Source organism: Epithele typhae (assembly GCF_022376455.1).
Source record: "Epithele typhae strain CBS 203.58 chromosome Unknown BXZ73scaffold_24, whole genome shotgun sequence".
Lineage (NCBI taxonomy): Eukaryota > Fungi > Basidiomycota > Agaricomycetes > Polyporales > Epitheliaceae > Epithele > Epithele typhae.
This window is the reverse complement of record NW_025954215.1, coordinates 74,092-86,449: the sequence shown is the minus strand read 5'-3', so window position 1 is coordinate 86,449 and position 12,358 is coordinate 74,092. Positions and strand designations below refer to the sequence as shown.

Below are 12,358 nucleotides of genomic sequence, written 5' to 3'. Positions count from 1 at the left end.
TGGGTGAAATATATACGTTGAATCGTGGAAGGAGGCGTGATGATGCGTGCAGGGTGGATTGTAAGTCATCAAGGGTGCTTGTTAGGGAGATATCATCACGGAAGTACGGCGCGGAGGGGAATGTATGAGGCGAGGGAGGAGGCAGCGGCTCACGGTCGTCTGCGTAGACGAGGAGAGGAGCTTGAAAAGAAACAAGCGTCCGTACGAAAGAGAGAACTGGGGGGTGGCGAGCGAGTGAGGGGTGCCGGTGAGCTCTTGAGGCGAGCACCCTCCGCTGAGTAGGCGTGTGTTGGGAGTGCGAACCAGTCGACGAGAAGAGGAGAGCGTGACCCAGGATGGTGACTTCCCTGGATCTACGGCCTTGCCCAAGAGGGGAACGTCGTGTCCTCCCTGTACCGCCGGCATGTCATGCTCCTTCGACGTGATACCACGATGTGCGTGATCACTCGCTCCATCGACATGAGCGATGCGACCGACCAAAACGTTTCCGAGATCCGAGGCTTCTTGACCAAATGGCGACCAAACCAAACCCGAGCGCCGCTAGCTTCTACCCTCCGCCCCCCATGCTCGGTCGGACCCGGACGTGCTCAAGTGACATGTCCCCACATGACATAGGGGGCGTTCACCACTGATCTTCGCGACGTCGCGGCTGGCCGATGGCTGCGGCAGCCTGCTGTTGACGAGTGTGGGAGCGCAGCCTAGACCGAGTAAGTAAAAATGGGGGCGAACCTTAGTGGCGCCGAAACTCACATCCTGTCGCTGACGCGGTGCTCCTCTTCTTCCTGTAGGACCTTGCGGCGACCCTGGGTGGCCTTCTGGCTGGTGCTGCCGCCGTCCTCCATGGCACGTTGCATGCTCCAATCGAAGACGTAGTCGTACTGGTACCCCTCGCGGACGAAGAGGTCACGGAAGAGTTTACGAAGGTACGAGTAGTCGGGCTTGTCATCGAAACGGAGAGCACGTGTGTAGTTGAGGAAAATCCCGAACTCGTTCGGAAAGCCGCGGCAAAGGAGATCAGTGGGGGTGGTCATCTTCTTCTCCATGATCCTGTCGTACTTCTGCTTCTTGGTAGCGGCCTTAAGCCCCTGCCAGGGAAGAGAGCCGCGCAGGAAATACATCAAGACGTAGGCGAGGGATTCCAGGTCGTCACGACGCGCTTGCTCGACACCCAGATGGGTATTGATGGACGTGTAGCGAGCGGTACCCGTCAAGTTCTTGTTCTCCCTGTACGGGATGTGCAAGTGGGTCTTCGGGTCACGGTACTTCTTGGCGAGACCGAAATCGATGACGTTGACTTGGTTGCCACGCTTGCCGATACCCATGAGAAAGTTGTCGGGCTTGATGTCGCGGTGGATGAAGTTGCGAGAGTGGATGTACTCAATGCGGGAGATCTGGACCGAGGGGTCAACCAGCATCAGTAAAACACCACGGGCGTAGGCCATCTTGGACCGAAAGGCCACATACCAGCTGATCGGCGAGCAAAAGAACGGTCTTCAGGGTAAATTTGCGGTGGCAGAAGTTGAAAAGGTCTTCGAGCGAAGGACCAAGAAGGTCGATGACCATGGCGTTGTAGTCGCATTCGGTCCCGAACCAACGCACGAAAGGCACACCAACACCACCGGCGAGAGTCTTGTAGACCTTGGACTCATACTCGAGCTGAGGGTGCTTGGCCTTCACAGACTCGAGCTTGATGGCGACCTCCTCACCGGAGATGATGTTGATGCCCAGATAAATGTCACCTAACACGAGACTGAGAGATCGTCATGCATCGCACAGTGAAGAGACGTACCGAACGATCCTGAACCGATCTTCTTGCCCAACCTGTACTTCCCACCAACACGAAGGTCGAGGCGGTGCGAGGACGAATCGGCCATGGAGGTTCAACTTGTATGACGGAGAAACTATAAAGGGCGGTCTGAGCAAGCGGATCAAAGAGGAAAGATAGTAGATGATGGTGGACGGGATGGGGGATGGAGGGGTGAAGAGGGAGAGGCGCAAGGGGTGGCGGTTGAAAAGCAAGGAGAGCCTGGGAACAACGAGCACTGCATGGGCGCAGCTGCCTACGGCGCAATGGTCGAGGCGTGTCGTGTGGCCCAGAAGACCCGCGATAATCTTTACGTCGAGAGGCATGGCAGGCAGGAGGGGAGGTCGCAATGCGCGACAGCCTCGAGGCGACTCAAGACGACGGCTGGGGGTGGCAGGGAGAGCGCAAGAGTAACAAAAGAAACTTACAGATGAAACTAAAGGCGGTCGGAGGGGAGGGGTAGGCGAGAGGAAGGGCTAGAGAGAGACGGGGCGTATTTATGAGAGGGACAGGAGAAGCCTGAAGGTAGTACAAGGACAGGAGAAAGAGCGGAGGGGACAACGCAGGCCAGGTGGCGGGTGAGCCTCTCGTGGGAACATTCGCCGGATGTGCCCTTGACGCCGGTCAACACGCCACCCCATCGATCACGCCGGACGCCTGCCGCCTGTTGCGGGTTTCGTCCTGCTCGCCACGACTCCGCCCTGCCCCCGACGCGTGTCGGGTGCATGCTCTCTCCCCGGGCCCTGCTGCATCTGCACCCCTCCTCATCATCGCCCACAGCGCACGAACGGCGGACGTGGTTCGCTGCATCTGCCGCCGCGTCTTCTTGCGGCGTCTTTCATCACGTCTTACGCAAGCATCTATCTCACTTGACTCCCTCCGTATGGCATTCTCAGTCTGCCTGCTGCCACGACGGTCTCGCTCGAGCCATTGCTTCTTCTCGTCGCTAGAGACCTCCAATCGCCTCCATGTACTCTCGTCTCCCCCACCACCATTGAGTGGACGCTGGCCCGGAGCGCACAACAAATGGACCGAGCTTCTGCCGGTGAAGGCGGTTACCCTTCTCAAGCCGTCGTCTCGAGGAACGCGCGGTCTTCCCTGCTGATTTGGCACGCGATTCCCATGTGTTCTCCACCGTTCGCAAGTTCTCGGTATCCGTCCACGTGGGTGGGATGGTAGGAAGGTGCGCACGAGTTCTTTCCACAGGTTTTCCTCCCACTGAATGCGATCATGTTTTTTTGCCAAATCCCTGGCTTTGCGTATACGCACTCGCATGGTGGCTTTACCGCGATGAGAATGTCATTGTTGCGTATGCGGCTCTCATGTCTCCCTTCCATCTTTTCCGATTTACGTCTTCACGTCTCCGAAAGGGCGTACATCCCACGATCCTCGGTCTGTACTTTGACGACATCACCCATTGCATATCTGTGCCACCTTCAAAAAGATAGCCGGCTTGCGTCTTGTACCAAAGATCAAGGATCACTTATTTCGTTCGCTGTGCTGCACAGCCCACGGCGTACAAGGCCGCAGTACGGTCATCTCCGTGTCTACTCCCAAATGGGCTGAGAGGTTTTGGACCGTATACATCCGGCTGTCACTATTTTGTGTAGGGCTCGTGACGAGAATGCACATTCATGGAACCGGACAGCCAGCATTACTGAAGGAAGCACATGAAGAGCATTCAACCACGTCCAGAGTCGGGCGTCAATATAAGGTCAGTGTCTGGCTCCGACCTCACGGATTTCTTGTCTGCGCGAAAGGTCGAAGAGATGGCGTATAAACTCGGGGTCCGGCGTATCGAAGCTTGATGTGAATTATCGTTGCTTTTCACGATGACTTCACATGTGAGATCTCCGCCGCTAAGCACGACCACCTCGCCGGCCACGGTGGAGTGGTCGCTCCTCGTAGGCCTCATTACCGAGGCAATCCCTGCCAACCAGTAAGCTGTGTATCCCAATAAAGTTGTCCGGCTTGTGCATTCACGAACCGCCTTTTCGGTACCCGTGCCTCTCACAGAAATTTCTACATGTCCCGTTTAGATGGGTATAAACTTTGGACAACCCGGCGGGGTGGGCAGAACATGTACAGACGTAGGTGCTCCACCGAATACATTAACTCCCCCTCGTTTCGCGTCGCACATCTTAGACTGGTCCACGCAGCCTCCTGTCCCTGAACACGCCGCCAACCTGTACTTCTTCGACAGCCCTTAGCGCTCTTTGCGGTTGAGCCCAAGCTCGAGCTTATCTCCAAGGACACGTACTGAGCAAGGCGTCCGAGGTCTGCGCTCAGGCGTCTCTAATATTTTACTACGCCAAGCTGATCACAGCTGCAGGGTCTTTGTTTCTTTGAGACAAGCATCTATTTCCCGCGCAGCAGCAGCAGCGCGCTGGCCGATGGAGTGGTTGTGTAAGTGCAATTCGCTATTCAGTTCTCCTTGGAGTCGGTTTGGATTGCTCGAGAGGCTCAGGGTGCACAAGTTCTCACTAGGGAGCGCGCTCCGTGCTGGAGCAACCGGTGGTCATAGAACCCTTCGACGTCTCCTAGCAACGTCAGTGCGTACACCTCTCCGTTCGATGCGGGGCAGTGCTTGAACGTTTTGAACTCTTCTCGATCGCAGTGACCACTCGATCGACGCGTGATCTGCGAGCGTAGCAACCTGGATAGTATTATTATAGACAGGAGATATGTAGGCGACTACATATATTGCTGTGTCAGTAGTTGAAGTACTGCGATCTTGCTGCAAAATAGTGTTGTATGTCCGACGCAAAGTCACGCAACTGATACTAAGACCTTATCACGGTACGCCGTGAACTTGGCTTGCTCTCGGCGACTGGAGGCCAACAATCACAGCCTTCGGGGACACGGAGCGGGTTGCCCATTGGCCGAGACGGGGAGCAGGATGGCGAGCGACGGCCGGCCGCAGTCGTTGCTGATGGCCTGATCACGGAGACGGCCGCAGGCGCCCAGAGGAGTTCGCGTCGGGCATTCTCACTGCATCGCCCTGCTTGCTTCCTCCCTCCACCTCCTACCCTCCAGCCACACTTGCGGGCGCAGTCGCTCTTTCGCTCGTTCCCCGGTGGTTGCGTCGCGTCGAGTTGACAGACATTCTTTCATCCCCCACAATCCTTCCCCAAACACCATCGCTCTGACCCCGGTACCTCTTGCGGCTCGCAACCATGGCTTATCACCAAAACCAACAACATGACCCGTACGCAAATGCGTATCCCGACTACCCCCCTTCCCAGCCTCAAGCGCCTCAGCACCAATACTCATACGACAGCCACGCTCAGAACTGGGAGACCAAGTCCTACCACAGCGACTACACCGGCTCTCAAACCCACCTCAACCCCTACGGCAACGAGATGATGCAGGAGGCCGTTCCTCCCATGCCCAACATGCACTACCAAGGCCCCGGCGGGAACTACCCTCCGCAGCAACGCCCGGGCTACGCCCACTCCCAACACAGCGCGGCCGGGTACTCGGTCGCGCGCGAGAAGCTCATGAAGCGTCGCTCCGTCCGCCAGATCGAGCTCCAGGATGGCAATCTCGTCCTCGACATGCCCGTGCCGTCGCACATTGCTCCGAAGGGCATGGACGCGCCGGAAGAAATGACGAAGCTCCGCTACACTGCTGCCACCTGCGATCCCGACGACTTCATGCGTCAGAAGTACTGCCTCCGGCCCTACCTCCTCGGTCGCCGCACGGAGCTATTCATCGTGATGACCATGTACAACGAAGACGAGGTCCTCTTCTGCCGCACTATGAACGCGTGAGCACTCTTCGATTTCTGAATTGGAAGGTGATGGACTCACCGAAAATAGCGTCCTCAAGAACATTGCGCACTTATGCGGCAGGACCAAATCCAAGACCTGGGGCCCGGATGGCTGGAAGAAGGTCGTTGTCTGTGTCGTGTCCGACGGTCGTAGCAAGATCAACAAGCGTACACTTCAAGTCCTCACGCTGGTGTGTATGCTGCATTTCTATGTGTTTCACGGATTCCAATACCATGTAGATGGGCTGCTACCAAGAAGGTGTTGCCAAAGACTCGATCATGGGCAAGGATGTTACGGCACACATATTTGAGTACGTGGTTTTCGCTACCGTATCGCCACGCTGATTCTCAAGAGAGACACCCAGGTATACCTCCAGCGTCGTCGTGACTGACCGCGGTGAGGTCTCCCAGGGCGCCTGCCCCGTGCAGATCGTCTTCTGTCTGAAGGAACAGAACAAGAAAAAACTCAACAGGTAAGGATCGGCGGTCCCACCGCAGCCCGCATAGTTCTGACGTGTAAAAATAGCCACCGTTGGTTTTTCAACGCCTTCGGACCTCTCATCCAGCCGAACGGTGCGTCCTTTCGTGAAGCATACCAAGGGGACGTCTCTCATACGCTCTCTTAGTCTGCGTTCTCTTGGACGTCGGCACCAAGCCCACTGGCACTTCCATCTATGAACTGTGGAAGTGTAAGTATCTCAGTTTGTGAGTTTGGAAGATCCTGATGATCCCTCTAGGCTTCGACAAGCACTCTGGCGTTGGTGGCGCTTGTGGAGAGATCTGTGTTGACACGGGCAAGTACTGCTCGCTGTTGCTGAAGAGTCCCCTCGCCGCTTCCCAGAACTTCGAGGTATGGTGATCTGCCATGTGAGAAAAACCAGACATTGATGGAATCCAATCACACAGTACAAGATGTCCAACATTCTCGACAAGCCCCTGGAGAGTGTCTTTGGTTACATCTCTGTACTTCCTGGTGCCTTCAGTGCGTACCGCTACAAAGCGCTCCAGAACGGCCCGGATGGGACAGGTCCCCTTGCTTCGTACTTCAAGGGCGAGGCCATGCACGGCGGCGGCAGCAGTGCGGGTCTCTTTGGTGAGTTGTATCTGTTGTTTGCCTCAGAATGCATTCAAAGAGCTCTTTCCTCCAGAGCGTAACATGTACCTTGCGGAGGACCGTATCCTGTGCTTTGAGATTGTCACCAAGAAGCGCGAGGCCTGGACGTAAGTCATTTTTCGACCTCTCCGTGGTTAGTCTCATGGACATGAGTACCCGTAACCAGGCTCAAGTACGTCAAGAGCGCCAAGGCTGCGACTGATGTGCCCACTACCGTCCCCGAATTCATCTCGCAGCGTCGTCGGTGGTTGAACGGATCTCTCTTTGCGTCCGTTCACGCTACTGTGTTCTGGTTCCGTATCTGGACTTCTGGTCAGGGCTTCTTCAGGAAGATCATTCTCCAGATCGAGTTCGTGTACAACGCGGTTCAACTGCTTTTCACCTGGACCTCCTTGGCAAACTTCTACCTGGCTTTCTTCTTCGTAAGCATACTCCAGGATCCGTAATCTCGCTGATCTGACGCCATACCACGGTTTTAGCTCGTTTCCTCGGCGACTTCTGGCGGGACCGACGCCTTCAACTTCCTCGCAGATGGTATCGGCAATGACATCTTCGAGGTCTTCTTGAAGCTCTACCTCGGCCTCCTCTTCATCGTCTTGGTCTGTTCGCTCGGTAACAGGCCGCAGGGTTCAAAGTGGACGTACTCGATCTGTATCCTGCTCTTCGGTTTTTGCAACATCATCACCCTATGGTGTGCTGCGTATACAGTGTACCTCGCCGTCCCACACTCTCTTGACGGCTGGAAGGACTTCCCCCAGTAAGTGGATCCTTGTGTATTCTATTAGCTTGAGCGCTTACGTTTGTTCGACAGCTTGGTCCAGACCAACGCGACGTTCCGTGACATCGTCATCTCCCTCGCTGCCACCTACGGTCTCTACTTCATCGGCTCATTCATCCACTTCGAGCCCTGGCACATGTTCACGTCGTTCCTTCAATACATGTTCTGGCTTCCCAGCTACGTCAACATTCTCAGTATGTGCCTCGCTCTTTTTTGTAGCATGGCAACGCTTGCTGACAATTTAACAGTGATGTATGCCATGTGCAACCTGCACGATGTCACCTGGGGTACGAAGGGCGACAACGGCTCGGCGAAGGACCTTGGTGGAGCTAAGAAGGTCAAAGGCGAGGGTGGCAAGGACATGCTTGAAGTTGAGCTCCCCACCGCACGTGAGGATGTGGACCAGGTCTGGGCTGCATCCCGTACTGCGCTCTCGTTCAAGCCCGCGGAGGAGAAGGAGCACCGTGACGCGGCGACGAAGCAGGCCGACCACGACCGCAACTCGCGTACAAACGTCGTTCTCGCGTGGGTCGGCACGAACATTCTCATGATCCTTGTCTTCACGTCAACCGTGTTCACGAACTGGGTCAAGGAGCACGTCCAATTCACGTCGGACGCGACGTTCAACCCCTACCTCACGTTCCTCTTCTACGCCCTGTGAGTCTCGTCTGTTTCCTACCCTGTCGCTCGGTGCTGACCTTGGCATGCAGAGCTGGATTGTCTGCCATCCGCTTCACGGGGTCCGTGCTGTACCTTCTCCTTCGTCTCATCGGTTTCTAGGTGATGTCTCGAGTTCCCGATTCCCTGCCTCCCTTACCCCGTCCTTCCTGTCTCAACAGACGGTTTGGTCCCGGGTACAAGTCCCATAACGCTACGCGCATGTCTGCTCTGACGATTCGATGGTTTCGCTGTATCTCTCCCCCATTCTCTTGTTTGTACGTATACTATTTAGTCGCCTGCGCGTGCGCGCCCATCCGGTGTAGGGGCGAGCTGTTGGACTGTGCATCGCCGGCTCGGTGCCCCAGACCTCTCTCGTACCCTACGCCCGTGCCCTACACCGGGAGTGCGCGCCTGCGTGGTGCCCCCTTTTGACGGGGGCATCTTGTGGATATACATTGATAATTGTACTGCTGGAGTATACCCCGATCGGTTGCACCTTGGCTAAACAAACACACAAAGACGCAGAGGTCGAGCTAGTTTCGAGAAATGGACTCCAGATCTCACGGACCTAGTAGCACGTTTTATACCTTTCGCCGTTCGAATCGTCAGTTACATAGCCCCATCGTCGATTCGCATACGGACATCGTGTGCCCGAGGGACGGGATTACACATCCTGTGAAGCTGCGCCGCCCTGGGTGTGTGCAAGATATGACAGAACTCTCGTGAAAGTCGGAATGTGAGACGGGCCATGTGGGCACAGTTTGCCGTGCCGCCGCCCGCGTGCGCAGGATGACCGCAGGCGGGCAGCCGCCTGTGGCTGCACAGTGGGCACGGTGCTACAAGAATGGTCATGGCAGGCCCGGCGCAGTCGCGTCGGCCCCGGGATCGCGCCATGGCCGGCGGCGGATGCAGCTGCTGTCGCCCCACGCCACGATCCTCCGACCCCAGCGCGGGCGCGAGCATGCGCCAGCCGCCTCGTACCACTCCCCTCCCCTCCGTCTCCACCCTGCGAGCGGCACGCACGCCCTTCTCGTCCCACGCCGCCCCCGGCCCTCGCGACCCGCGGCCGTTCACGCGAACGGCAATACGTCTTGGACGCTCCGAATCAGACAGGCTGAGGCGGCAGCAGCACTAGCGACTGCGAACGGCCGCCCCCACTCGCTGCGCTGAGCGTCCGCGTGCTGGGCCTAAGCGTCCGCGTCAGGACCGCGTCAGCCCGCCCAGGGCGAGATCGGCTTTAATCCTCCTCCTCGGACGGCCGAACGGCGGCCCCCTCGCCCTCGCTCTCGTTCACGCCCACCCACGCCGCGTCGGTCGCTATATACCTTGCGTCCCAGGATCCCCGCCGCACGTCGCTCTCGCACCCGCACCCCTACGCACACCCCTGCACTGTCTGGAGAACATGGCAAGGTCGATACCGACGTCCACCGCAGGCCCGTCCCTGCCCACCGCGAAGACGATCCAGGTCGACACGCGCGGCGCGATGATCCTGGACGAGGAGTCGCCCGAGGTGCGTGCGCTCGCCCCTGCTGCCCCCAGCCCGTGCTGACCTCGTCCGCTGTCCCTCCCCGCGTTCCGCACTTGTGTGTGTGCGCACGCGCCGACCTGCACCCCTGCTCGTGCGATCGGCGCGCGAAGACGCGCGACAGCCGCGGGATCTACTTTCCCAACTACATCGAGCCGGTATCCCACATTGCAGTCGACGTGAGTACGCGTTCCTGTCCTTTCGAGGGTGTCGCTGTCAGGGCTGTTCCGTCTGACGCCGGGAGTCGGGGAAGGGTCCGCATCTGTTCTCGTTGTCAGTGACTCCACGCTCGTGCGGTTCATTGGATCTGGTGTGGGGTTGCGGACGGATCGCTGCTATTCATCGAGATCGAGGACGTGCGTTCGCTTCACTACTCCGGAGAAACACAGAAGCTGTTTCGTTTGGTTCCGTGGTGTGCGGGGCCGAGGACGAGGACGAGGAGAGCAGTGTTCTTGCGGAACACACAAGGATGATCACGGCAGCATAACATGCATAGTAGACGGCTTTCCCCACGGCCGTATGGATAGAAGTAGGTGCAATGAGAGCGGATGTTCCATGCCAGATGCCGCGCGCTCCGCATCGGAGAACTGTAATGGGGGAATGCGCTGCTACCAGTGTTGTGTGGGTGCTATAATGTGCTGTAAATGCTCATGATCCGCTATGTGTTTACGTCAGTTCGTGTCATTGACTGCGGGCTGTTGCTGACTAGCTGTTTTGCAGATCGGAGGTTCTTTGGCCAAAGTCATCTACTTCACGCGATCAGCAAATCCCCCATCTTCCCCGTCGCAGCATGCAACTCTGGGCTCGACACCACATGACGCCTTCACGCCATTGTCTGTCTCGCCTCCAAAAGACAGTCCGATATCCTCTCCGCCACATACCCGGCTGAACAGCCACGACAAGGGCGCCCTTACCCCGGCCGTGCTCGAGCAACGCAACGGCAACCATGTGCTCGCCGATGAGCCAGCCGAAGTCCAAACAAATCGCGAAGGTCTTTCTCCACGATCTCTCAACGCTTCCCATCTCCACGACTCTCTGCTTAGACGAGCGTCGGTGCAGCATTTCCCGGGCGGGTCGCTCAACTTTGAGCGGTTCGAGACAGAGCACATCGAAGACTGCATTGCCTTCATCCGGGAACTCATAGAGCGCTCCGCCGCGATTAACGGCGTGCCCCTTGCGGACATGCGCCGGGGAGTGAAGGTCATCGCCACTGGCGGCGGCGCGCACCGGTTCTACGACATGCTCGCGGAGGAGCTGCAAGTGGAGGTGCACCGCGAAGACGAGATGGCGTGCCTCATCGAGGGCCTCAAGTTCATCACGCTCATCCCTGCCGAGGTCTACTACTTCTCGGACGAGCTCATCCACTCGGTCTCCCATCCACACGCGCCTCTGTATCCTCCTCTCCCACAGCCCCCACCGTTGGAGCGGCCGAGCCCCAACCCGCCGACGTACGCGGTGTCGTTCGTCCACGACCCGGTACCGCAGCTGCCGTGTCTGCTCGTGAACATAGGCTCGGGCGTGTCGATCGTTAAGGTGGACGAGGACGGCTCGTTCGAGCGCGTGAGCGGAACGAGCCTGGGGGGCGGCACACTCTGGGGTCTGCTCAGCTTGCTCACGCCGGCGACGACGTTCGACGGTACGTGCTCCGCTCCTGTCATCCCGCGCAGGTTCGCTCATCTGTTTTCGTCACGCAGAGATGCTCGCGCTGTCGGAAAAGGGTTCGAACGAAACGGTGGACATGCTCGTGGGCGACATCTACGGCGCCGACTACAGCAAACTCGGCTTGAAGTCGACGATGATCGCGAGTACGTTCGGCAAGGTGTTCAAGAAGCAGGGGGGCAAGAAGGGCACGTTCAGCGCCGAGGACATCTCAAAATCCCTCCTGTACGCAATCTCGAACAACATCGGACAGATTGCGTGCGTGTTTATTTCGGTCCTGTTTCCGTCTGCCTGCGGCCGTCGCTCTCTCTCGGGCTACTTGCCTTCTATCTTTTGGTACCCCATTTGGGTGGGGGCTTGTGATTTCCGTTTTACTTCGTGGGTGTCGTCTGTGATGTCAGCACTTACGGCAGAACCGTCGTCCCATGAGACCCGGTTATATACCGGGCCTCGTGCGACGGCGATCTGGCCGTGAGGAATCAGAGGCCTTACATGAGTTTCAGTTTCTGTCGCTTGCTCATAGAAGCACGCGCATTGACAGCTGCGGCGGTCATAACAGCTTCTCAGCTGCATGGGAAAAGAAACTTTAGCAACGAGGCATTCGGGCCCCGATCACTGCGGTTCTCCCTTCCCAATCACATTAGCGGGCTTGCTATCGCCAGCTGGTTCAAGCTTCTTCACACGGCCGCGCGATGGCTGTCATAGTGATAATTGCTGACAGAAAGATGCATATGCAGTTACATGAACGCCGAGAAGTACAACCTGGAGCGGATATACTTTGGGGGATACTTCATTCGAGGTGCGTAACGCGCTCTGCGCCACAGACCGCCCTAACCCCTTGGCGACCGTCTCATCCGCGTCGTCCACGTCGCTCACACTCCAGTTCGCAGGTCACGCGGCGACCATCAGCACGCTCTCCTACGCCATCCGATTCTGGAGTAAGGGCACGAAGCGCGCGCTCTTCCTCCGGCACGAAGGCTTCCTGTGAGTTTCATTGTTGGCGCTGCGACCGGCGTTTGCCCGTGATGTGGACCTGTTGCTGACTG

General features: G+C 57.6%; 3 protein-coding genes across 3 annotated transcripts; 2 read left to right on the top strand and 1 right to left on the bottom strand.

The window, feature by feature from the left end:
* Nucleotides 1–746: 746 nt before the first annotated feature.
* On the bottom strand, nucleotides 747–1,874 carry BXZ73DRAFT_46988 (casein kinase I; the record flags this gene model as incomplete). The annotated part of the gene is made up of 3 exons (XM_048019792.1): nucleotides 747–1,391; nucleotides 1,465–1,739; nucleotides 1,790–1,874. 3 exons carry the CDS (start codon nucleotides 1,872–1,874, stop codon nucleotides 747–749), a joined length of 1,005 nt encoding a protein of 334 aa, XP_047877824.1.
* Nucleotides 1,875–4,980: 3,106 nt separating this feature from the next.
* On the top strand, nucleotides 4,981–8,248 carry BXZ73DRAFT_47068 (chitin synthase; the record flags this gene model as incomplete). Its single annotated transcript, XM_048019806.1, has 14 exons — nucleotides 4,981–5,573; nucleotides 5,626–5,767; nucleotides 5,817–5,887; nucleotides 5,942–6,049; nucleotides 6,103–6,149; nucleotides 6,203–6,265; nucleotides 6,314–6,426; nucleotides 6,483–6,669; nucleotides 6,725–6,797; nucleotides 6,857–7,112; nucleotides 7,170–7,447; nucleotides 7,502–7,662; nucleotides 7,717–8,125; nucleotides 8,179–8,248. 14 exons carry the CDS (start codon nucleotides 4,981–4,983, stop codon nucleotides 8,246–8,248), a joined length of 2,571 nt encoding a protein of 856 aa, XP_047877823.1.
* A 1,282-nt stretch (nucleotides 8,249–9,530) lies between these two features.
* Nucleotides 9,531–12,300, top strand: BXZ73DRAFT_47038 (pantothenate kinase; the record flags this gene model as incomplete). The annotated part of the gene is made up of 6 exons (XM_048019795.1): nucleotides 9,531–9,638; nucleotides 9,767–9,832; nucleotides 10,374–11,289; nucleotides 11,348–11,570; nucleotides 12,050–12,111; nucleotides 12,203–12,300. 6 exons carry the CDS (start codon nucleotides 9,531–9,533, stop codon nucleotides 12,298–12,300), a joined length of 1,473 nt encoding a protein of 490 aa, XP_047877822.1.
* Between the last annotated feature and the right edge of the window lie 58 nt (nucleotides 12,301–12,358).